Raw genomic sequence first — 24,841 nt, 5'->3', positions numbered from 1 at the left:
ACAAATCTTTAAAGAGAGTACTGGGCTCACACATAATTTATTTATATGAACATGAATACAGATTTAACAATCTAGAGCCTCACTCAGGTAAACAGCTGGAAGCTGTTTATCTATCCATGAGACTGGTGTTTAGATACTTACTTGTAATGAAAGACTTTAAACTCGGAAGGAAAGAGCACACTTGCTACTATGGCTTCTTGAGAATTTTTTCTGATCTAGAAATTTTCGAATGCCTTATAACTGAAACTAAAGCTCCTTATATAGGGAGCGAAACTCAAACTACAATTCAAAACATAAAAATGTACAGGATAACTCCGTGATCTTCTGCTTTTCTGAGTGCTCCTGATAATGAAGGTCGGCCAGGGAAAAGCAAAAGTATTTGTGAAATGTTTTTCACCTTCTTCTTTTCTGAAAAGCAAAAGTATCTTTTTGAAAAAGGTTTATCACTGCCTTAAGTTTTTGACAGATACGCTCAATACCAAGCATTGCAGTGATAAAGCTTTAAAAATTTGTTTTATCCAATACATGGACCCCCCCCCCCCCCCCGCCATCCCTTTCCCTTCCTCCCCCAAACCCAATCCCACACTACCAAGTGCCACGTGCCACTTGCTAGGTAAGAGAAAGAAAACAATAACAGAAAGATAGATAGATCATAAATGTCTCCCTGATTAGTATTGTATATATAATATTTATTGAATTGAAATTGGTTAACTAAAAATAATTAACAATTGGTTAGATTAATAAAACAAAATATATAATATGCAATAGATGTTAGGGTTTTTAATGGTTTTGAATGAGAAGTTTTCTGTCAATTTTGTGCCTCTACTTTTTATTTCGAGTCTGCGACTACAATGATGTGGAACTAAATTTTCAGAAATTCATTCTCGATTAAACAGATATGGTTTTATAAGATTTTGTAGATTTAGCCCTCTAAACTATTCAATTGTTTGTTTATGAGTATCGTGATGAAAAATAATCTACAAAAATGCTACATTTAACGTATAGTTAACTAAAATAAATAATTAAAATTATAAATCTAGTCCAGACTCGGACCCCCTCAAAGTAAAATTCCTAGTTCCGCCACTGTAAGCAGTGATAATAGTTTTTTCCCCTGCTGCCAGGAAAGTATTACCGATGTCCTCGGAGATGATCTTCTTGATGTATTCTAGGGCCATGGCCTTCATCCATGGGATGCTTGAGTTTGGCTGGCCATTGTACCCAACACAGGCTGGCTGAAGATATTTTCTTTGAATAATTCTCACATAATGGTATGGAGAAATATATTCAACCTCACCGTTTGCCTTTTGGATCCATTCTGGAGGTGTGGATCTGAACTTCAGACGAAGTGTACAGTCATTCTTTCTTATGTTTTTGACTGTGTTGACAATGATAGGGGGCAAACCTTTAAGATCATCATTTGTTTTAGTCCACAGATTATGGACAAAACCATTTTCAACAAGCCAGAGCTTGTGTTCCTGCGGATGTTCACTCTGAACATTTACCAGGTATCTTCCAACATATGGTCCTGCAATAATGAAGAGAGTTGGAGGAATATGATCTTCAGAATTATGACTTCCTATTAGACAATGAAATTCATGCCAGTCTGATTCTTTGAGTGCTATGATAGGGATTTTAGCACTTTCTGGATCTTCTAGGAAGTGAATCTTTTCTTTCTGGACAGCACTCTGCTGTAGTTCTCCAAACTGTGGTCTTGCATTCTCGTAAAGTTCTTCAGCTAATGCAAAGAGAGCTGGAAACATTAGACCACTGCTTCTTTCCTGGAAGACAAATAAAAGATTATCCAGAATTGCCTTCTGGTGGTAAGCTAATCTCCTGCCAGTTCTGAACACAGGAGTATCGAAAGTTCGAAGTTCATAATTGAAAACATTTATTACTCCATTTGGAGTAGGTTTGCTTTTCGGCAAAGCAACAGCCGTCAACGGTCTTGATGAGCCTTTACCGTCTGCCGTTTGAGACGGGCTAGCCAATCCTTTACCCTGGGATTGATCAGTTGTGGCTAAGCCTTTTGGACTTAGCAGGAATCTCTTGAGGATTTTTTCTTTGGGATCCTCATTGGTTTCATGTTCTTTCCCAGCTCTTCTGCTTCTGGGATTGCGACATTCGTCGTTGTCATCATCTCTTCTACTGAACATGGCTAATTCTCTTGTTAAGGCGTCTGGAAGATAGTTTTTGTTTCCTGCAATTAATTCAACAACATAATCATATTGGTTAAGGAATAATTGCCAGTTTGCTAATCTTCCTCTATCAGCAGCTTTATCAAGTTTGAAATTTTTGAACTTCTTTACTCTGGCACAATCGGTTTCTTAACAGCCAAAATTTCTTTTTCCCCTGTGGGATAATTCAGTTCTGCAGGGCTGAACTTGCCGCTACAAAATTTACAGATTTTTTCAATGTTAGTTCCAGGCGTTTTTGCCAGGACAACACCAGACCAATAATTATCGCTTGCATCTGTTTGGAGGATAATTTCATCATTCTCTTCTGGTTGTTGAAGAGGAGGAAGGTTTTTGCAGAGATTTTTTATCTGCTTTACAATTTTCTCATCGTCTTCTGTGAAGTTCCATTTTCTTTTGGAACTTGTTTTAGGAGATAACATTGCCTTTAACCCTGATATTTTAGGGATGAAATCTCTCCCATAATTAATGACACCAAGGAATCTCTCTAGACTCTTAGCATCAGGAATTCTATCTGGGAACTTCCAGATCTTCTCAAGGATATGAGGTTGGAGTTTTATCACTCCATTTTTGATATTTATTCCTAGGAAATCAACTTCATCAAGGATAAAGAATATTTTCTTTTCTCTTAGGATAATTTCATGCTGAACTATCAGCTTTACAACCTCGTGGAGGTGTTTCATGTGTTCTTCTCTGTTTTTGGAGAAGACTAGAATGTCATCTATGTAGATGACGCAGAACTCCGCAACATGTTTGAAGATGTTGTCCATGTTTCTTTGGAAGATTGAGGGAGCTTGCTTTAGACCAAAAGGCATTACCATCCATTCGTAATGTCCTTGTGGTGTTCCAAATGCAGTGAGAGGAATACTCTCAGGATGCATCTTGACCTGCCAAAAACCCGACTTTGCATTGAATTTTGAAAAGACTTTAGCTCCTCTGAGCTAGTTAATCAGTACTCTTATTTGAGCAATTTGATAACCGTCTTTGACAGTCTTCTTGTTGACATCTCTATAGTCAATTACCATTCTAGCTTTTCCTCTTAGATTTTCTGCATGATTTCTCACGTAGAATGCTGGAGCATGATGAGGGCTAGTGGAAGGTTGAATTAATCTCTTGTTCAGGAGATCTTCAATATCTTTTCTGAATTCTTTTTGGTCTTCCTCTTTGTATTGAGGAATGGATTTGACATGACAGATGGCATTCATGTCATGCAATCTTAATTCACAGACCACTGGGTCTTTTTCCCAAAACTTCTGAGGATCTACATCGATGTTCTGCTCGAGTAGTTTCTTGATTTTCTCAAGGGTGGGAATTTTCTGAGACTCAAGCTTATTCTGAAAATGCTTGAGTTTATGCTCATGAATGAAACTAGCTTCTTCTTCTTCACTAGTTTCTTCTTCTTCTTCTTCTTCTTCTTCTTCTTCTTCAGAAGACTCTTCAACAAGTAATTCTTCTTGTTGTTTAATTTGGAGTATGGGTTCAAATTTGGGTTTGTAGGGGGGAATATCACCACTATTCTGTTGCGATCTCTGATATTGGGTAGTAAAGTGAGGACCTACTACACTTTTGGCTTGAGTAAGCCTGTCTGCCCAGAACACCCGTTCTCCTTTTCTGAAGCCTATCGCTTCTTCATCCTGAATAAATCTCTGTTGGAGAATAAAATCATTTCCCAACAAGAAATCTGAGCCTTGGCCTTCAGATTGCCAGACATTATGGATGATAAATGTTCCTCCACCAATGGTGATATGAACATTTTTTGCTACTTTATTCATGGTGAGATGGCTTCCATCAAATGTGACACCAGTAACTGTTCTTTTCTTATCTTCTTTCCAGAGTTCTTCTGGAATTGCAAATCTTTTTGCAACTGTAAATCCTGATCCATTATCTACAAAGGCATGTAGATGATATTTTTTGTGATCAGGGAATTTTAGTCCAATCTCTATGTAGTTGTTGTATCTACTAGTAGAGACGACTTTCGATTGTTGAAGCTCATTTTCTAGAGCTTGTTCCTTGGGGATGAATGGCTTGCATTCTTCTGGAACAATTTCTGGTGGTTCAACCAGTTCAACATTTTCATCGGTTTTTTCTTCATCAATGATTTCTTCCTTCTTTGTTGAGGGAGAAGGTTCCATGATTTCTTGGAACAAGGCTTCTACCTTTTTCTCTTTTTGTTCAGAGAAATATTCTTCATATTCTTGTTCAACCAATTGGCTGACAATGCCATTCTTGGTTTTTCTTCTTGCTTCTGCTATGAAGCATTCTTTGTGATAAGTCTTTTTTGACTCTTCACAAAACATAGGGAGACCATTCTTTTCATGACATAAGCAGTAGTCACAAACGAATGTACCAGGGTTCACCTGATAAGAAGACATTAAGGATTCTGTCTTGCTTTCTTCCCAGTTTTTGATTTTCAATATATTCATTTGTCTGGATTCGAAGTACTCTACTTCAGAATCTGTCTCAGACTCAGATGACTCTTCTTCTTCAGACCAGGCAAAATAGACTGACCTGTCATCTTCTTCATCATCAAAATAGGCTATTTCGTAGCCTTTTATGTTTGTTGTCTCTACTATTTGCTCATATTCTTCAAAAAGAGATTTAGTAGATCTTTTACCCTTTTCCGGGCATTCATTGGCATAGTGCCCTTCAGCTTTACATAACCAACATCTGCAAGCTTTCTTGCTTGGTTGTTTATGTTGAAGAGTATTCTTCTTTTTCTTGAAGAATTTCTTTTTTGGATCTTCTTCCTGTTGTTTCTTGTAATTGGAACTTTTCTTGAATTTCCAATCTTTTATTTGATTACTCTTTTTGAATTTTTTAGAGTAATATTTTCCTTTCTTTTTTCTGTAGAACCTGGATTCATGACATCCCCAGTTGGTTGGCATATCCAGTATTCCGTAACAGAAATTTTCAACTCCTTTGAGTTGTTTCTTGGCCATCTTTGCTCTAAGATTGGCTTTGCATTGTTCTTTCAGTAATTGCCGGATTCTGTCGGCAATTCCTCCAACTGAAAATCTTTCAATTGGTTTTTCTGCTATGCTTTCTCGTACAGCTGTTCTCCATGGTTCAGGGAGTTTCCTGTGCAACAGGTTGACTAGATCAATATTTTCTAGTTCACCAATTGTACAGTAATATTCTTGAAATTCATTCAAGTATTCTTCAAAATATCTCATGTCACAGATTTTGAGTGCATAGATATTTGATTTGGTCGTTTCTTTAGCCTTTTCACTCAGATTCGAAAGGTCTCCACAGAACTGATCATACAGGGGTACTGCAAAATCATACGGAGATTTAGAAGTTCTGATTTCTTCCAGCCATTCTTTTCCTCTGGCTGTTTCTTTGAAAGAGAAATAATACTTCTTAGCTACTCCAGTGAGAGTAGTTTCAAAGTACATCTGAAGATCAGGAGCTTCAAATTTTCCAAAGGTAAGAGCAGATGCCATCATCAGGCTGTCTACCCATTGGTCAAGAGTTTTTATCTTGTCTAGAGCTTTGTCTAGATCTAACCAGATACCATAATTGGAAATTGGTACTCTGGGTATCTTGTCCTCTGGGACAAATCTTTGAGAATTTCTTTCTCCATTTCTACCCGTAGGGGCTTTCTGTATAGGGAGTTTTAGTTTTCCCTTTTCTCTAATGATGAAAGTTTTGGAGCTTTCTCCTTCTTCCATTTCAACATCTTGGTAGGGAAGGAGTTTTCTTTCCTTTCTTGGTTTGAAACTTTTCATTTCTTCGATTAGTTTTTCTAACCGTTCAGGATTTTTGCAAAATTCTGCTTCTTCATAGAGATCATAGAGCTTTTGTGCTCTAAGCATATTGACTGGTCTGTTTAGATCAGCTTCTAATTCTTCTTCAGTGATGGACTCTGATGGTTCTTCAGAGTTTTTTGTCCCACTAACACTAGCTTCTCTAGTGCTGTAGCTTCTTCTGAGAAGATTTTTGTTTATCCTGATATTCTCAAGACAGGCATCACTTTTTCTGTGATTTTCAAAATTTAGACTGATTTCTCCAGTCTTTCTACTTTCATAAATTTTTGCTTTTGCACTTTCTGCTGGTAGTTTCGGACCAGATAATTTCCATTAAATGGGGAAAGTTACTTCATTCCAAGTAACCTTATGGATCTGTTGTGAATGGTTCTTTTGACTGGTGAGGAATCTAGTAGTAAGACCAGGGATATTTGATATCCTTGTCTTTGGCTCTACTGTGGTACTCATCAGTTTATTGTATATCCTATATACTATTGCCAATTCTTGCATATCATTTTTCATAGATATGCCATCTGTCTTGACTCTCAGCCTTAGACAGTGAGCTGCATCTTTCAAGCTGGTTGAGAAGTTTGGGAAGCAGTTGAAATATGTCACTTGGTTGCACAGAGATGCTTCAAGGGTTCCCAAAAGACTAGCTTAAAAATCTGTTAGTCTATTGTCTTGTAAGACACATAGAACTGAACAGTTTATGCCTTCTCGAGCAAGAAGTTTTATGCCTACTTGGACTGCTCCAATGTGCATAAATTGATAATTTTTTGCTTTTGCTCTGGCAACTCCAGCCGGAGTGATCAGTAGTAGATCGGTTTCTCCTGTTGTGGAGGGGGTTGTAATTTCCAGTAATTTGAAATGATGGCTATCCATCAGGTCAAATGTTCCCTTTTTGTAGATTTGTTTGAAATCTAGCTTTGGAATTGAGGCGTTTTTTACCTCATGCTCGATTTCGTTGTATTCAAATTCTTCAGCATTTAGGAGTTGTACTCCTTTTTTTTTTCCAAAGATGCTCATCAACTTGACATCTCGAGTTTCTTTCAGCTTTTCATACCGAATACTAGTGGAACTAGTTGAGGGATCCAGAAAGATCATGTTTGGAACAGGATTCTTTTCTGGTCTTTCTAATGGTTTGAATCCATTAGCTTTCTTTGTTTTTACTGTAGGCATTTTCTTGTCCTTCAGTATATTCTTCATAGAATCCAGCGTTTTTTGCTGTTCATTGATTTTTCTACTAACACTTGTTAGCTTTTCTTCTTCCGTTTTTGGAAGTTCTTTGATATAATCCAGTTTGTTTTCCAATTTTTCTAATTGGTGGATTATAATAGGAATTTTTTCTAGATGTTCTTGATATCTAGATATTTCCTTCTGCAGGATCTGATATTTTTCATCAGAAGATTTTAATAGAGAATTCAGTCTTTCTATTATTAAATCAGACATTGTCCCCATAGGGGATTCCCCTGCTGAGCTCTTTACAAGCTCTGATACCAGTGAATTGCGGATCTAACCAATGCTCAAATAATCCAGAGGTTTTTGTTCCTCTTTAAGCATATATAAGAGACTTTCAATCTCTTGCTCAACTTTATAGATTCTTTCTTGAATTCTAAAAATAATATTTCAGTAGTCTGGAGTTTCTCTTTTAAGATTTTCTCTAAGATGTTTCAACTTTCTCAGCTTTTCTCTTTCTTTCTTTAATTCTTTGCCAGTATTGTTACAGATAGCAACTAATTCAAGTCTGTCAATGATGATAGAAATTTTGAATAGTGAAAACTCAACTGTTTACCTTTGAGCATTGAGGATAGATTTAAAGCTGAAACATATTATGATAAACAAACTCAAATATGGGCCCACTACATTTCCTTAAAAATTGTAAGTAAGGTAATTCTGCAGTAGATTATGAGATATAGGGTAAAGGAAGAGACAAAAAGGGGTGTATCCTACGTGTAAAGTGATTATGGGCAGCTCTTGCTGACCAGGGCTGGTTAGCGAAGTTTTTTCCTTTCTTCAACCACCAACTGTTTTCGATCTTATAACGTGTCTAACTCTTTTTGTCTGCATTTGCTAAGCATTTATTATTTTTAATTAGAGTGATAAACAGTTATCTGTCCCTATTTTGTCAAGTCTCTAAAATATTGACATCTGTCCTATTACTTAACAGAGCATGACTCCGTTACTTTAAAGCAAGTTCACCCGTTGGGTTACCAGGTCACCTACTATTCACTATTTTTTAGTGTTTATTTTCACTCTCTGGGTCACAGGCACAGTTTCCAATAAGATCTGGGTCACCAAGTCAGCTTACAGGTCACCAGGGTGACCCAGAAAGTGACTCAGGGTGACACATAGCGACCCAGGGCACGAAATACATTGTGCTCGTGACCCAGAGAGTAAAAATACACATAAAAAACAGTGAATAGTAGGGAGGGAAGAAGAAGACAGCCGGTGGAGCCAAATTTTAGGAGACAGCAAGCGATGGCCAGTTGAAGTAATAACATCAGTAAGAAGCTTACGTAATAGTGTCAGCAAGAAGCTTACCTCTCGAAAAACGTGTTCCCCATTTCAAGGATTGATTAATTAAACATAATTGTTAGCCAATGTTTATGTGCTTCACGTGTTCCCCATTTCAAGGATCGATTAGTAAAACACTAGCCTACTCTGTATGTGTAATAGTTTTTTTTTTTTCTAAGAAAATTAAAAAAATAAATGAAATAAAACAGTTATTTCAGAGAAAAAATAGTGGGAGAGAAAAGTGGAGGTTGTGGGATAATTTTTTTAATAAAAATCTATTTTGTAATTGTCATATTTACCCTTTGTGATTTAATTTATTTTAAAAGTTTTCTAATCTTTCGGGTTAAATCTGTCAAAAAATTTTATTTTGACTAACAATACATCTTCTCTTAATAATAGTATAGATAATTGTTAGCCAATGTTTTGGCAATATGTGCTGCACGTATTCCCCATTTCAACTAACCAAAAATCCCATCAGCTTTTCCTTTCAGGCTTTCACACATGGCCCCTTATCCATTCAATTCCCTTCCCCTCCTCCTTCCCTTCCCTCACCCGCCGTCCCAATCACAATCATTAATACCCTTTTTCTATCTCTCAAGCTTGAGACGAGCCTACATCCCATCATTCATTCTCTCCTCTCGACAACAGTCACCAGTCCCATTTCTATTTCCATTTTTCTTTCCTCATTTTTCCACCATCAAATCCTCATCAATTTTTCAAGAGATTTCAAAGAGCATTAAAAGGCTTCATTACAATCAAAATTTGAGTTTGGATAAAAGTGAGAAGCTATAAATCAAGGCTTATCATATTTGCTCCATAGCAATTGTAATTTATTCTTGTGACTTCTTACTTGATTCCATTTTTCCCTCTTTAATTTGATGTATATTGTTGTTGATTTGTTGATGAGTAGTGAGTAGCTATTTAGGAAACGAGGGTTTGAGCCATAACATGAATTTATATAATAAATATGTTTTAATGTAATGGTTATCAATTTTATATATGGCATGTGTTCTAATCTATAATATTTAACTTAGATGCATGATTATGAGCTTGATTAACTCTTAAATGTGTAGTTGAGCATATTCAGAACAAATTAGGGAGTCTAAGCACCTCTCTAATTAAAGCTAAGACACTAGTTTAGAAAATGGTTAGCTACAATACCAATTTCGATTGCTACATTGGCTAGCTTGAGAACCTTTATTCTAAAACTCTTCGCCTTTTAGTGCGATTAGAGCAACAAGGCTCTAGATTATCCAAATTGAGTTTCTACGGCCCTTGATACGGAGTAGGAATATCATTTATGGAATCTAATGACCCATGAGCCTTGAAAAGTCTTGGGTACAGTTCTTGATGCTATTATGAATTGAATGACCATTGTCAGAACATATTTGTGCATTAAATTTCGATAAGAAGATATCGTAGTGACCTAAATTTCATTTGTTGATTAGTTTTTTTTATCTTAATTTTTAGTTGCAACTTTAGTTTTCAATTGCCAATTTAATTTTCAAAATCAAAATAAACTTTCACAAAATCACTTTCATTGTCCATATCACTTGGTTGTGAGCTTCTGCATTTACTTGTGGTTCTCTTAACCCATTTTAAGCGTGGTTGTTCCGAGTCGGGCATGTAACTAGCTTGGTGCTATTTTTTAGGTCTTAAAATTCTTAGTGACTTGTAATCGGTACAACCAAGGATTAAAGTTATCTTTTCAATCCCCGTGGTACGATAATTCTGAGCTTAAATATTTCCCAATTCTTTGATGATTGTACTCTTATTGTGTGTAAGTTGCATTTTGGCACCAAATTAAATCACGTAATAAATAAGATAACATAAAAAAAAAGAGTTAAGTTTTAAACTTTATACTAACAACATTAGAAAAAATGCTCTCGTATTCTCCCTCATGTCGTTAGAGTAGAAACCTTGACGTTGGCTTGATCAATGGTCGAATCGACTTTGATACATCCCTGAGATGCGTCTCTGGTTGTCATCTAACACGAGGTGGCTTCCAGTTTGTCTTGCCTTTCATGGTGAGGGGTATTGTTTCGTTTCCCAGGTTCAACATGCTTTGGTTCCTTTAGGGGGCAGGTGTTGTCGGCCTCTGACCATGGTGGTAAGCAAGTTGTTGTTTTCCATCACTGGGCAACAATCTAGTATGCCATCTTTGACAAGACCTACCCCAAATTTCACCTTGAAACCCGAGCAGGCCCTGCGAGGCTCACCTTAGGAAGAACTCTGCCAAAAATTCAGCAGAGTTACCCCTAAAAATATACTACCCAAAACCTGTAGAAAACACGTTTACACTTCTAACAAACCAACCTTCTTCTTCTGGAGCCACCCTGCTTCCCAAATAACAATAACTCCACAACCAAGTAAAACATCTCAATAGCTATTCCCAAAACAAAAGATATCAAACATGCAAAGTCCACAATTTGTTTTACAAAAATTGCCACAATCACTCATAGTCAGGTCATAGACCCTAAAAAAAAATACTTTCAATTTAAAACAACATCCCAATGTAATCAGAGCATACTAAGACAAGAACAATTGTGATAACTAGTAGGTTAAATAGGTAACCTATAGCAAGATGACGACAGCAGATGTGGATAATATGCCTCAACTCCTACTAATGTCGAACAATGACTCTTCGAACTGCGCATTTGAAAACGAAGCGCCCAAGGGAAAGTAAATGAAAAACGTTAGTATGAGTAGTGGATGAAAATAAATATCAAAATAAAAGGGAAAATTCTAGAACTTATCACTTTCCCGTAAAATACTTTTAAAACCAATGCATGCAAGTTTTAAGAAGAATAATTCGAATAGGGTTAGCTCAAGAAAACCGAGTAGCCCTACTAGTCACAATCCACGAAGTAAGGAAACTGAAAACTCTGATAACTCGTAAAAAGGGACCAACTCCGCTAATCAAGTAAAATCGAACTATTCCCGCTAGTCAAGTAAAAACTAAAACGAGGGGAAAAATGTATCAGCCATACAAGTGAGCCTCCCAGGCTCGAGTAAGGGCCTCTCAGGCCAAAAGTACTCCCATATTCCTGTACCTTACGCCACAGAGGTGGATAGGGTACTGGGCTTTCGTGACTCCGCCGCAGAGGTACTAGTCACATCGCCTCGAAAGGCGCAACAACATGCTAGCATGGTAATATGATCACGACAAGTCATATGAAAATTGAAAATCATAAAAGCTTCTCCCAAATCTCGCATTAACGACAATAGTAAATCAAACCACGAATGTGGTTCCCAACCGTACTCAAAGAATCCCAACTAGGACTATTCTCATGAACAAAGAAAAGGATAATGCCATTAATAAACAAAACACGATTTTTCAAATCGTTAAATAGTAAAATGCGAGACTAAAGAAAATTCATAATTCAATCACTAAACATATTTTGAAAATTCATCAGAAAGCTCCATGTCATTTAAAACCAATAAGTAAAAATAATTCCGAAAGTCATAATGGAAATTAAGTCAATAATCTAAACTCAATTCATAATCTGAAACCAAATCATATGCTCATATAAATAATAAGATATTTAAAAAGATTCTTGCATGCATATTATTTTAAAATAAAGTGTCTACTCACAGTATACAGCTTATGTAGCTAAGTATGAGGATCCTCGTCGAGCAATGGGTCAGTATCTCGTCCTGTACAAAATTATAATTCGTAAACGACGATTCAAATTTTAAATACAATTCTAAAACGAAAACCAAAAACCCCTCGCACAAGTAATTTGTTGGATATCCGAAATCACATCAGAAATCAACCCAAACTCCAAGGTTTCGCCAACTTAATTATTTTCACATTCCAATGAAAAATGAAGACGATCCAACGATAGGATCTCCTCGAATTACAACCCGAAAATCCGAAATTTCAGAAATTCTCACTATGCCAATAATAGCTTCAGACGACAGATGATATCTGTCGTCTGATATGCAGATTATCTGTAGTGTATCCAGCTGTCATCTCTTATGGCATCAGACGACAAATATCCTCCGTCGTCTGTCCTCACTCAGACTATAGAAGTTTCGCAAGGCTCTGTCATCTGAACAACCCAACTTTGAAAGATTTGGAACTTTCTGTAGTTACTAATCACATACAACGACACATTAATGTTGTTGAAATGAGGTACAAACTACAGTTTTAATAAAACCTCTGTCATCTGAAAACAAATAAGAAAACATCTATATGTTGTCTGAAGTTACCAAAATAAAGATTTGTTTGACAATCTATTGTCTGAATGCATTTTTAACGACATTTAATTGTTGTTTGTAAATCACTTATAATTGGGTAAATTATGCTCATCTGTCGTCTAAATAGTTGTAAGACTTTATTTTTATGTCTTCTGTCTTGTATTCCAACCACAGTTTTAAGTTTTTATGTTGTCTGATAGAAAATAAAACTATATGTAATCATGTAGTTATGTAGTTTGATTGAGTTCAGAAACTCACTCTTCTGTTGTTTGAAGCACATTTGAAATATAGATAACTTGTTACTTCTGTTGTTTGATATAACAAGAAACAACAGATTTTGGTATGACTTAGTTGTTCATTTTCATGTTGAGACAACAGATGTTGTAATCTTGTGTTGGTTGTTAACCATATGGACATCATTCATTTTGGAACAATACACAAGGCTTGTTATATCATCAAAGTCAAAAGGCTTGAAGCCAATTCATAACATAATTTAAGAGAACACCAAGCAAAACTAGACTACTTCTAACCCAAAAACAAATAATTATAGAGTAATATTACTCCAAAGAAATCTATATATATGAAATTGACATGGCGATCTGCAAGCTCTCCTCTCCCAGTAAAATCGACACGAAAGAGTCAAAGCAATCTGCATCACACATCAAAAGGGAGACATAAGTGAACTGGAATGTTAAGGCATGAACAACTTAGCTTTGGGAATTTATTAAAGTTCATTTGTACAGCCATGAACATGAACTTTTGCAGACCCATAGTAAACATGTTAAGGTAGAACATACTGAATTTTCATGAAATTTGGATTTAGGAAAGGAAGGAAAAAGATGAACACAATCTGACTGAACTGCAGGAGTCATATAAAAAAAAATAAAAAATTCTCAGCAGCATGGTTAACTTAGAAAATTCACCAAAAATTCATTGCAAGTCCAATTGACATGAAATCAGTTTTGAAACAACCATTTGAAATGCATAATTCAATATACATAAAAACCAGAAGTTAAATGATTCAATAGGAGTTCAAATCTCAACAGAAAATCAGAGGATACATAAAAAATGCTGGAACTTTCCCAAATGCAGACCAAATTTGAAAGAATCACCGACAATTCACTTTGCTTCGGAATAAGATGAAACTTTCCAGATCCTTTTTTAACTAACAGAACAGAAACACGTCAAAATTTCAGTATATTTGAAGATCAGTAAGTAGGGTAAAACAAATACCAAAGAGAGCTGTGCTGCAGGGCAGTTTCTGCAGTATTCCAAAAGAAGTTAGCACTTATCCATGACTGCTTAGGAGATTAAAAGAAACCTAATCACCTACAAGTCCCAACTCCCAACCAAAAGCTTATCAATTCCAAAAGCTCATCAATGGATGCTAATACAACAGAGAAGATATGAAGCAATCTAGAAACTAACAACTACTTGACTGCACTACTGCTGCGTCTTAGGCCTCGTGAAAATGATACATGATTGTTAACAGAAATGAAATGCAGGAGCTATTGCTATCAGTGCTGCAATAGATAATACTATTATTTCCTTTCATCAATACTCCTTAACAAACTAACGCATAAAAACACAGTCAAGCGAAAAATGATTTCCTAACTAGAATACCAACAATAGAATGGAAACAATGTTTCTAGTCATGCAACAGGCTAATGAAATAGGCTTTAGCAAATATAGCCTTAGAGATACAATGTGATTAAAACAAGATCAGGCGTGCATATAAGTGAGAGTCCGTTAAAAGATTTTCATTGCACATAGAAAAAGAAGAGAACTAGAAATGCATGAGTCCATAAATGATAGTGGAAGGTGAAGTGCTAAGAAAGATTATCTTACCAGGTCAATGCCCTGACTTACGACTTCCTCTTCAGTAATCTCTGCCAAAGGATTTAAGAAGGATTAAATATTTGTTACTCCTCGTACTTTTCCCTGAAAAACAGTTTGGTCCCTCGCCTTTTAAATTAAACTGAATAGTCCTTATTCTATCAAATTCTCATATAACAAGTCCAAAATGATCCGAAATGACTATTATGCCCCTCATTTCCTATTTTTATTATTATTTTAATTTTTTTTCTCTATTTTTTTAATTTTTCTCCTTTTTTTTTTATATTTTCTCTCTCCCTCCTTCTCTCTCTCCCCTGACCTCTCGCTCCCTCTCTCTCCCTCGACCTCTCTTCTTCTTCTCTTCCTCTACAACCACCGGAGAACACCAGCGCCGCCCTCTCCTCGGGCTCCCCCGCCTCCTCCCTCCAGCACGCTCAACCACCGGAGAACACCTGCAACCTGATGGCCACCTCCCCCTGATTCAACCCCTCCATCCCTAGCTCCAACGCCTTCATCTCTCTGACCCAACTGCCTTCACCGCTGCGTTCGCCGCCGGACAATCTAAGCCCGGCTTTCGCTTTCCAATTGGAGCACTCGCGGCTGTCGCTTCTAAACACAACAAGATAGAAAAAATACATAAAACTTGAGCCTCAGTGTGTGTAACAATCAGATCATTGATCCTAAGACCTCACTGAAATCCGCTAAGATAATTTAAACTTTTCATCATAAGCTCCACTCAGATTCATGTAACCAGAAACACCATGAAGTGCTAAAACACAATCAAAAGCTTTGGAATTTGAAGTGCTAAAACACAAAAACAAAGATGGGTAGTTTTAAAAACAAGAACTTTCAAACTAGATTGAGTGAGAAGAGAGATGAAGGGTGCTCAGACAGCCAAGGGGTTGTAATCAAGTCCTGGGAGAAGAGCCCAGATCATAAACTCTAGTCCACAAAAGATATCATCACAGCCAAGGGGTAATAGATATACGAGATTCCGCCGGAGACAGCCGCGAGTGCTCCGATTGGAAAGCGGAAGCCGAGCTTAGATTGTCCGGCGGCGAACGTAGTGGTGAAGGCGGTTGGGTCAGAGAGATGAAGGCGTTGGAGCTAGGGATGGAGGGGTTGAATCAGGGGGAGGTGGCCATCAGGTTGCAGGTGTTCTCCGGTGGTTGAGCGTGCTGGAGGGAGGAGAGCTGGGAGAGGAGGTCGGAGTGGCGGGAGAGGACCTCGGAGCGGAGCTGGGACTCGAGGAGGCGGATGGCGTTCTGGAGCTTCTCGGTGGTAGAGGCGGGGGAGCCCGAGGAGAGGGCGGCGCTGGTGTTCTCCGGTGGTTGCAGAGGAAGAGAAGAAGAAGGGAGGTCGAGGGAGAGAAAGGGAGCGAGAGGTCAGGGGAGAGAGAGAAGGAGGGAGAGAGAAAATATAAAAAAAAGGGGAGAAAAATTAAAAAAATAGAGAAAAAAATTAAAATAATAATAAAAATAGGAAATGAAGGGCATAATAGTCATTTCGGATCATTTTGGACTTGTTATATGAGAATTTGATAGAATAAGGACTATTCAGTTTAATTTAAAAGGCGAGGGACCAAACTGTTTTTCAGGGAAAAGTACGAGGAGTAACAAGTATTTAATCCATTTAAGAATAAGTTATTATAGACTCAAGATAGTATCCAAAAAGGTAGTAGTTACATAGTTGAGTAGAACCATTCAGCACTTGAGTACATAGTTGTTACAGATAACCAACATATAGCACTTAGGTTCTATTAAAGCTGTCCTAAACCAATGAAGACCTTACTGCAGTATATTTGTCATCAACTCCCTTGTCATATGACCTTAACTATCTCTATAAATAGGTCAGAATTGTGTGCTTGTAATTGATACACTTGTCGTTAGAACTTGTTTTCCATTCAGATGACCTAGTGGTGTTAATCATCAAGGATAACAATCAATTTTGAAAATATATGCAGACATCAAAATCAAAGGGCATCATAAGAGGCAATCTGATGTTTATACGATGAAGAGAAATTCTCCTTCATACCATCCCATCATTCAAGATCCGCAACATAAATTACATTAAAAAGACACTCAGCTGAAGTCAGCCACAACTAATGCCAATTGGACTTGAAACATGATAAAGCAATTTGTAAAGCTATGCTTACATGGACTCATCATCTGGGTGGGCAACAACCAGCAATGCAGTTCTCTTCTTGGCACTACCACTTTATATCAACAACACATTATACTAAACCAATAGTAAAAAAAAAAAAAAAAAAAAAAAAAAACACTCTGTAAAATACAAACGCTCGTGCAGAACACCCACCATTATTAGAATCATCCAAGATAGCGCCCTTGGAAGGTGAGTATGAACCATGGAGAATTTTGAACAGAGAAGCTATCCATATTACAATCACAGAACACCACTCCCCCTCCTTCTACTTCCTCTCATCCCAGCCCAAATCTGCCAACGAACCCACACTCAACCTCGTTCACGGCCCTCTCCCCTGCGTAGCAATCCTGAGGATCCATCGACGGCAGACCCTGACCCTGAGCCTAATTGTTGGCGTCATTTAGCAGCGACGGCTTCAGAGCTGGAGACAGTACAACGACGACGAATCGGAGTCCAGCTCAAAACGATTTGAAGAATACCCATAAAGTTTAAGCAAATTTTATTCAAAGGTTATAGCTAATAAACACCCAAATCGAATTAAAGAATAAACCAATAAGGTAATCCAAAAACCCAGTACCAAATCCCTAAACCTGAGTAAAATTCAATTCCATTTCAGTCACCTCCAACCTGTAAATCAACAAAATCCTTAATGCCCCAATATAATTTCAAAGAAGATTAGCAAAACCCCCAAATCAATATCCCAACAAAACCCTAAAATCCAAAATGAATCGAAGTCAAAACCCTAAGAGGAAGAACGAGCTTACCATGCAATTAACAATACTGAATACTTTGGACTCCAGCTCTTGAAATCGAAGAACTCCAGTTCTGGGAAAACCTAGTTCGGGGAGTGCAAAGGAATCTTCTGTCTTTTCTGATGGAGAGGAATCAAGGGAATCTAGGTTGGGTTGCTGGTAATGGATGGGATGTTGCTGGGTTGTTCCTCTTGGTTGCGGGTTGCCTAGGGTTGCTGCTGGGTCGAGAGAGAGCTAGGCGCGAGAAGGTGTTTTTGATTTTTTGACCAAGTGTGGGAAAAACACGGACATGTCAAGGCAAATTGATGATAAGTTTACATGGTAACAAAAAACAAGTTTTGGACACACAAGGTGAAGTAATTTCCCCGTTTCATTCAGACAACATAAATTTGTCGTCTTATTTTTTCAAGGGAAAATTTCACAAACAGTACACCAAGTAAATGCCACTAATAATTCTTATACATAAAGTTCCAAACCAAACATTTCGGTACACGAAATCTGAAACTCGACCCACTATCAGTACACGACGTCAATTTTTGACACCAAAATGTCTATTATGCCCTCAGTTTTTTTTTTTAATAATTTTTTTTTCCTGTTATTTTTTTGTTTCCTTTGTTTTTATCTCTTTCTTCTTCCTTCTTCCGGCTCCACGAAACCCACCTCTGTTTTCATTTGAGAAGAAGCCCGAGCTCACCCACCTCTGTTAACTTCTCAGCCACCAAAATAAGATAACACAGGTGCACACGCACTCTGAAAAAAGAACAAGATGTGAGAAAATTTTAAGATCAAAAGAAAGAGCAACGAACCAATTCTCTTTTCCTCTCCTCTAACTTGTCTAGTATAGCTTTCTTTGATGATTCCATGTCATCTCCAGTTTCAACTGATGTTTTGGAGTTGCCAACAGCTTCATCTGATCCGCGAGATCGACCGGTATCCAATGCTGTTTGTGCATTTTCCAGCTCATCTCTCAAATTCTTTTCAGTGTCCTCCAATTCCTGATAACAATATTCATCAATTTCAACAAATTGGCTTAAAACTTAACTACAACGCATATCCTCAACATTATAAGACATATTTCTTTTCAAGTCTAAACTTCTAAATTACAAATTACAATCACTAGTAGAAGGCACACCAATCAGATACACAGTTCCAAGCATCATGGGAACTTTTCACATGACTAAATATTGGCTGAGTTACAAATATAAGTTGTAGGACCATAAATCTCACCTCTAACTTCCTCCTAAGTAACTCCACTTCCTCAATCTTCTCTTGTATTTTACTTTCACAATTTGATATAGCCTTTTCATACGCAACATTTTCCTCCTGCAATGTCACCTCTCTCAACTGGGCCTGTCCACAAATACAAACAGGAACTATATCAACAAAGGAAACATAAAAAGGCACTGATCACCTACAACCATGAAACTCAACCAGGACCAAAAACAAGGAAAAATCCCTGAACTTTAACACAATTTGCAATAGCCACAGCTGCACCACAATTTGTCTCGTAGAAAGAGAGAGAGAGAGAGAGAGAGAGAGAGTTTTTAGAGTGAGAAGAAGTGAGAGAGAGAGAGAAAAACAATGGGAAAATCTAACTCCTGCTTCAAAATCAAAGACCCAGATAGAGAAACCTCCTAATTCGAAGTAAAAGCAACACGCCCAGATAAGAAAGATCCAAACTTTGAACAAGATATGCAACAATTCAGAGTTGTACACAAGAATCACAATCAAATTCAAAAACCCAGCTACTAAATTTAGAGCAGAACCTGTTCTCGGGTGGAGGAATGGGTGTTCAATTGGAGGGCAAGGGCGGCGTTGTTGGAAGCGAGGGAGTGAGCCCGGAAGAAGGAAGAAGAAAGAGATAAAAACGAAGGAAAAAAAAATAACAGAAAAAAAAAATTATTAAAAAATAAAAAAGAACTGAGGGCATAATTGATATTTTGGTATCAAAAATTGACGTCGTGTACTGATAGTGGGTCGAGTTTCTGATTTCGTGTACCGAAATGTTTGGTTTGGAACTTTATGTATAAGAATTATTAGTGGCCTTTACTTGGTGTACTATTTGCGAAATTTTCCCTTTTTTCAATTGAAAGTGAGAATTCTCGGTTTATTCATACGACAGTTATCTGTCGTCTGAATTTTTCAAAGCAAGAAAAACTAAAACAGTATGGATTCTCATGCTATTTAGACAACAGAATTAATTTATATGTTGTCTAAAGAAGTTTAAAAAATTCAGACGACAGAAAACAAGAATTTTGTCGTCTGAAGTGTGTCGTCTGAAGACATTATTCGCATAGTGTCTGATCAATACCAAACTTCCTCCTATTTTCACCAAATTCATACCTACAAATTCTACATGTTACAAGGAACCCAACCAAACAAATTAGAAGGCCAGAATCGGCCCCACGCGCCATCAACAGCCCACATGTCGCCGTCTCTAACCCCCCAAATTGGGTGGCATCACATATGCCAAAATCTTCATTACAACAACCCCAACCATTCTTAAAACTACAACAAAGTCAGAATAAAAACCAATTGGCTGGAATTTACCTCGAAACGTCAAAGAAAACCCTAAAAATTCAAATCCACGATTCGTACTCCAACATTTCGATTTGGTTCAAGCCACTTGGAGGGATTGATGTACGTTTCACAAGCTTCAAAATTCGACCGATGGCTCAGCCAGAGGTGGCCGAAAAACAGAGAACCAACCGTGAACCCAAAACAGCGCTGCCACCAAGATCTCTGCCTTGCTACGCCGTCTGCAGCTCAAATCGAGCCATCAGACCACCATAGAGTTGTAGAGGAAGGAGAAGCAATTTGAATGGGACCAGTGGCGTCCAAATCCGTCGCTGGACGAAGGGGAAATCGCCGGAAAATGAAACTTGGTCAGGTCGAGTTCACGGGTCAGAGAGAGAGAAAGTGAATCGTGTAATTGGGTAAGTTTCCGAAAATAGGAACTTTCCAAAGTGAGATTTTCTATTCTATATATAGTAAATTTTTTGAAACAGTAACTTTAGTTTTCTGACCATAACTTTAGCATATGAACTCCGATTTGAACGTGTCACGTGTCTACGGACTCGGTTCAACCTCCTCTATAGCTTGTATGAAGACTATTGTCTCAAATAAAAAATGAAATAAAAAGTCAACTTTTTTGGTCCACTAAAAGTTCGAAACAGGAGTAAAAAGTAACAATAGTTGTCGTTTACCATTCAAATGACTAGTAAATCGAGGTACGGAACGTAACTATCTCTGATCCAATCTCATTACTTTGGTGCTAACTCGATGGAGAGGATGCTATGGAGGATCTTTGTCGGGTGGTACAAGAGGCTACATGGTGATGATATGTCCAAGGTTCGGATGGCAGCTTGGCAGGAGACAGCAATATTGTAAGGGGCGGTGCTGTGGTGTTCAAGGATGTTGGAGACGGATCAGGTCTGTGTCCTCTTATTTTAGAATTGGGCATTGGGCCTAACTTGCTGTTAGGGATGTTTGGCTCCAGTTTTGTTGCAGCTGGTCAACAGTCTTTTTTCTGCGCAGCCGTGCCAGCATCGTTCGGGTGCGGTCCTCGGGGGTGTCCCTTGACCTGACTTCTTTTGAGCGACTGTAGACGAGGAGAACACCAACCTCGTCGTGGGGGTCTTCTGTGCCTCGTGGTGAGGACTTTATCTTGTGTCACCAAGTCGATACTCAACGTTGTAGGTCGAGCAGAGCGAAATCACCGGGAAGTAGAGAGAACTTGCCAAAGCGTGACTTTAGCTTAGCTGGTTTGTGAGGGCGTTACCCTTGCTTAGCTGGTTCCGTAACCGTTGTGGTCGCGGTACTACAGTCGGCTCCTGAGGAGACTAGGACCGAAGCACTTTGACAGAGTGTTTGGCGGCACTGACAGTCGGCTCTTGAGAAGACTAGGACTAGAGTGTGATCACCGGTAAGAGAATGAGAGGAGTTGCTCTTAGAGAGGGGTTGCTCTAGAGAGGCTTGGATAATCTTAGAGATTGTTGTTGAATTGTGTTGTCCATTGTTATTTGCTGTAGCCTCTATATATAGGCTACCAAGCCATAGTGGTTGGCCTTAAACAAATCATGATGGGTTAGGTTTGAGCACTTAAAACACTAATGGAATGTTAGGTTTAAGCACTTACTGCTCCAATTTTTCTGCAGCTATATCTCCACTAAGAACTCAAAATGGGCCTTCAACTTCTTCATATCAAATGATCCACAATGAGTGTAGATCATTGTGGAAAATTTTTAGAGATTTCTTCCATGTGGTTTGGCCGGAAATGCTGCTGGCCTCCTTACAGGTCCAGTTTTCTAGTTTTGCTTATGCAGAAAATTGGACTGATTGTTTGAAGGCTTTCCACTCATAATTAGCTCTGGAACTCTTCATAAGAAATGATCCTTGGGATGTCTAGAATTAATCTGGAAAGTTTTAGCTTATTTGGATTTCATTTGGTTAGTCTGCCGCCCCTCCTTCCTTGTTTAACTCGATTTATCCTAGCCGAAGTAGGAAAATGTGCTAAAGTTGACTTTTCATTTCCATGCTTCCATCATTTCCTTTTCTTTCCATAATTATGCAGGTAAGCTTTATTTAGCCTCTAAATAATATATTTCGAACTTGTCGACAATATATAGCTTGAGCCACTGACATTGGCTCAATTTCTCCAAGACACGCATTGTCTGGCCAAAATGCTCGTTTTGGGTCCAAATAAGGGATATTGTTACTTTTGTTGGACCTAGGATTTAGTATTAAGCTTTGGCAATTAAGACATATTCTACTAAGAAAGAAGAAGGCAAACTCTTGGAAAAAAAGCATTTTTGTCCACCTCAGAAAGATTATGGCGTGTGTTGCTATGATCGTGGTGTAGGAGGTCACCGAAAGCATCTTTTGAAACAGTTTTCTGTTGTTATCCATCAACCGCATAATTCACAAGAATTTCTGACGTCCGCTGTCTCATCCAAGAATTTCTTTGTACAGAAGGGGTTCGATTTAGGCTCCTTCCCTTACACTGAAAAACTTCTGAATGAATCAAGATTCTGAGACAAATGCAATTCAAGACAAGATAGCAAAGACTTGGCCTTGCCCTCTCCCCTTAGGCTCCACCACCTTTAATTTCAGAACCTGAGGCTATTTGGATTTTTTTTTTTTTTTTTTTTTTTTGTGTTTTGACTGCTAGCAATAACCCTAGGGAAGCCCTTTCTGCATAGGGTGGTCCTAGGGTTTTATGAATAAATTAGAGAAAATGGGTGTGCGAATAGCACCACCCATAAATAATGGTGGAGTTTGATATTAAACCATAACATTGTCTTTGTTAATAGTGCTCAATGCTAGGGTAATTTCATCTAGTTCTATATTGACATAGCTCTATATTGACATAGCTCGCAGATGGTGAGTCATGATATATTGTTACCTATTTATTATTATTAATGGATTAACACCCTTCTCATTAAAAAAAAAAATCAAAAACAGAATATATTAATGGTGACGAGTCATTCATCAAAAGGTGTCTTCCATACAAAGCAATATATATATATATATATATATATATATATATATATATATGAGAAGTTTTAAATACACACCCCTAATTACTAAATACACACTCCATACTTAATACACTACTCATTTAATTTCTTATTCTAATATTTTACTAAATACACAACCCAAAGTACCTAAAATATCCTTAATCTAAAAAATCATGAAATATCCTACTTTTTTACTATATTAGGGTTACATTGATGTTTTGTAAATGACCATATTGATTACTTGTGTTTGTTATTGAGAAATCCATAAAAATTTATTGTTGTTCCCTTTCAATAGATGCATATAAATAGGTTTTGTGTTATTTGAGCTCACATCCACCAAACACCATGTTAATCAAGTATAAAATTATGAGTTGAACATTCAACCAAAACTACATCAGTAGTTTCTCCAGAGGCGGATCCAGGATTGAAACCTTGGGTGGGCTTGGATTTCTTAAACAAAAAAAAAAGCCACAATTTTATATGCACTGATGCACAATGAAAGGAAAAGAAAAAAAGCACCTCGGAAGACAGTAGACTCAAGCTTTTGCCATTCACTTAATCCCCTTGTGTTCCAGTTCGTAGTTCCAATTCATAGAATCATAGTGCCATTCACAATTAAACAAAAAAACAAACAGAAAGAAACCTCCTGTTTGAAGTACAAACTTGATTAGCACAACACTTGAATCAAATAATCAATTAAACATTTAAACCCACAACAATTGCACAGCAAAAATAACTCAGTCTTTTATGTTTAATTCATTGAGGTTTCTGTTTATCGTTAACAAGAGACTGGTGTGTTAATGTTCCTATGACTATAAATACTTGAGTAGATATATGTGTACATTACTATCTAAACTCTAATATGTTTTGCTACCTTTGCATTTGCGAATACCAGATGCAGCTCACCTGGACCCAAGACCCCAACAGTTACTTATCTCTCTCTCTCATTTTTCTGGGTTTGCAGATTGATTTGTGTTTTCATAACATTTATTGAACTGAGTCATCTTGGTTTTGGTACAAAAGTTCATAATTCAATGTTGGGTTAGTAAAGATTTGATCTTTCACTTCCACCGGCCACTGATGGACCTTGATAAGAAAACAATCAATTAATCACAGTATCAAACCCACTTACCCACATCAAATTAAACATTTAAACCCACATCAATTAAACATTAAATTGCATATTTGCAAAACAAGGAGAAGGAGAGAATGCACCAGATTTCCAGACCAAGAGAATTTGACCGCAACCTTCATTTTTCAATCCACCAAATCTTCAATCCAATACAACCTACGAACATGAATTTCACATCAATCCTTAACCCTGATTTGACTACTGCAGGCAATCCTCTATAAATCAGTCAATTAGAGCCCTAATTTCAACAAAATCCCCAATTTTACTGAATCAAATCAGCAACGAATCGGTTTGATTAAGAGGAACTAGATTCAGAATCAGATAGCGAGCGAAAAAGAAAGAGTACCTGGTGTAGTCGGAGATGGAGTCGGAAGTCCGGGTTGGCGCGTAACCCGTTGACTATGGCGGAATCATTCACCCAATTCGACCTGACGTAGCCCAGAAACGTCGTCATGTACTACCTGGTGTAGTCGGAGATGGAGTCGGGAGAGCCGGTTGAGCCGCAGGCGGCGACTGGCGAGAGGAGGAGGAAGTGGGAGAGAGCAACTGCGTGGAATCGGGACTCGGGAGAGACCGAGAGAGTGACTGGGCTTCAGGGCTTCACATCTAATTTTTTTTTTTGGGCTTCAAAATCTCGGACGGGCTCAAGCCCATCCTAGCCTGTGAATAGATCCGCCCCTGAGTTTCTCCACAGTAGTGGAACAAAAAAGTTGTCATTAGAGGGACCAAACAAATTAACAATTACAAAGTTTTTTCACCTGTGATATTTTCTATTAGAAAATAA

The 24,841-nt window shown here is 37.7% G+C and overlaps 2 protein-coding genes and 2 non-coding genes across 5 annotated transcripts in view; all 4 read right to left on the bottom strand.

Annotated features, from left to right (window-relative positions):
• Positions 1 to 219, bottom strand: part of LOC133713816 (cyclic nucleotide-gated ion channel 1-like) — a 29,636-nt gene extending 29,417 nt beyond the window's left edge. Inside the window, exon 1 of one of the 2 annotated variants that reach the window (XM_062139843.1) lies at positions 142 to 219. The gene's annotated coding sequence lies outside the window, so the exon portion shown is untranslated. The remainder of the gene's footprint in view (positions 1 to 141) is intronic. The other variant, XM_062139842.1, reaches the window with a different exon arrangement.
• Positions 220 to 15,136: 14,917 nt separating this feature from the next.
• LOC133719120 (small nucleolar RNA R11/Z151) lies at positions 15,137 to 15,224 on the bottom strand. Its single transcript, XR_009850848.1, has one exon. It is a non-coding gene; the product is annotated as a small nucleolar RNA R11/Z151 (small nucleolar RNA).
• A 145-nt stretch (positions 15,225 to 15,369) lies between these two features.
• LOC133719112 (small nucleolar RNA Z157/R69/R10) lies at positions 15,370 to 15,463 on the bottom strand. Its single transcript, XR_009850840.1, has one exon. It is a non-coding gene; the product is annotated as a small nucleolar RNA Z157/R69/R10 (small nucleolar RNA).
• A 2,651-nt stretch (positions 15,464 to 18,114) lies between these two features.
• On the bottom strand, positions 18,115 to 24,511 carry LOC133716760 (uncharacterized). Its single transcript, XM_062143422.1, has 3 exons — positions 24,404 to 24,511; positions 18,634 to 18,756; positions 18,115 to 18,401 (listed from the first exon to the last, which is right to left on the bottom strand). The coding sequence occupies exons 1-3, from the start codon at positions 24,509 to 24,511 to the stop codon at positions 18,192 to 18,194; spliced, it is 441 nt and encodes a 146-aa protein (XP_061999406.1). The 3' UTR covers positions 18,115 to 18,191.
• Positions 24,512 to 24,841: the final 330 nt, after the last annotated feature.

This window comes from Rosa rugosa, chromosome 6 (assembly GCF_958449725.1).
Source record: "Rosa rugosa chromosome 6, drRosRugo1.1, whole genome shotgun sequence".
In the NCBI taxonomy this organism is placed as follows: Eukaryota; Viridiplantae; Streptophyta; class Magnoliopsida; order Rosales; family Rosaceae; genus Rosa; species Rosa rugosa.
Note: the sequence above shows the minus strand (reverse complement) of the source record. Positions and strands in the feature narration are given on the sequence as shown.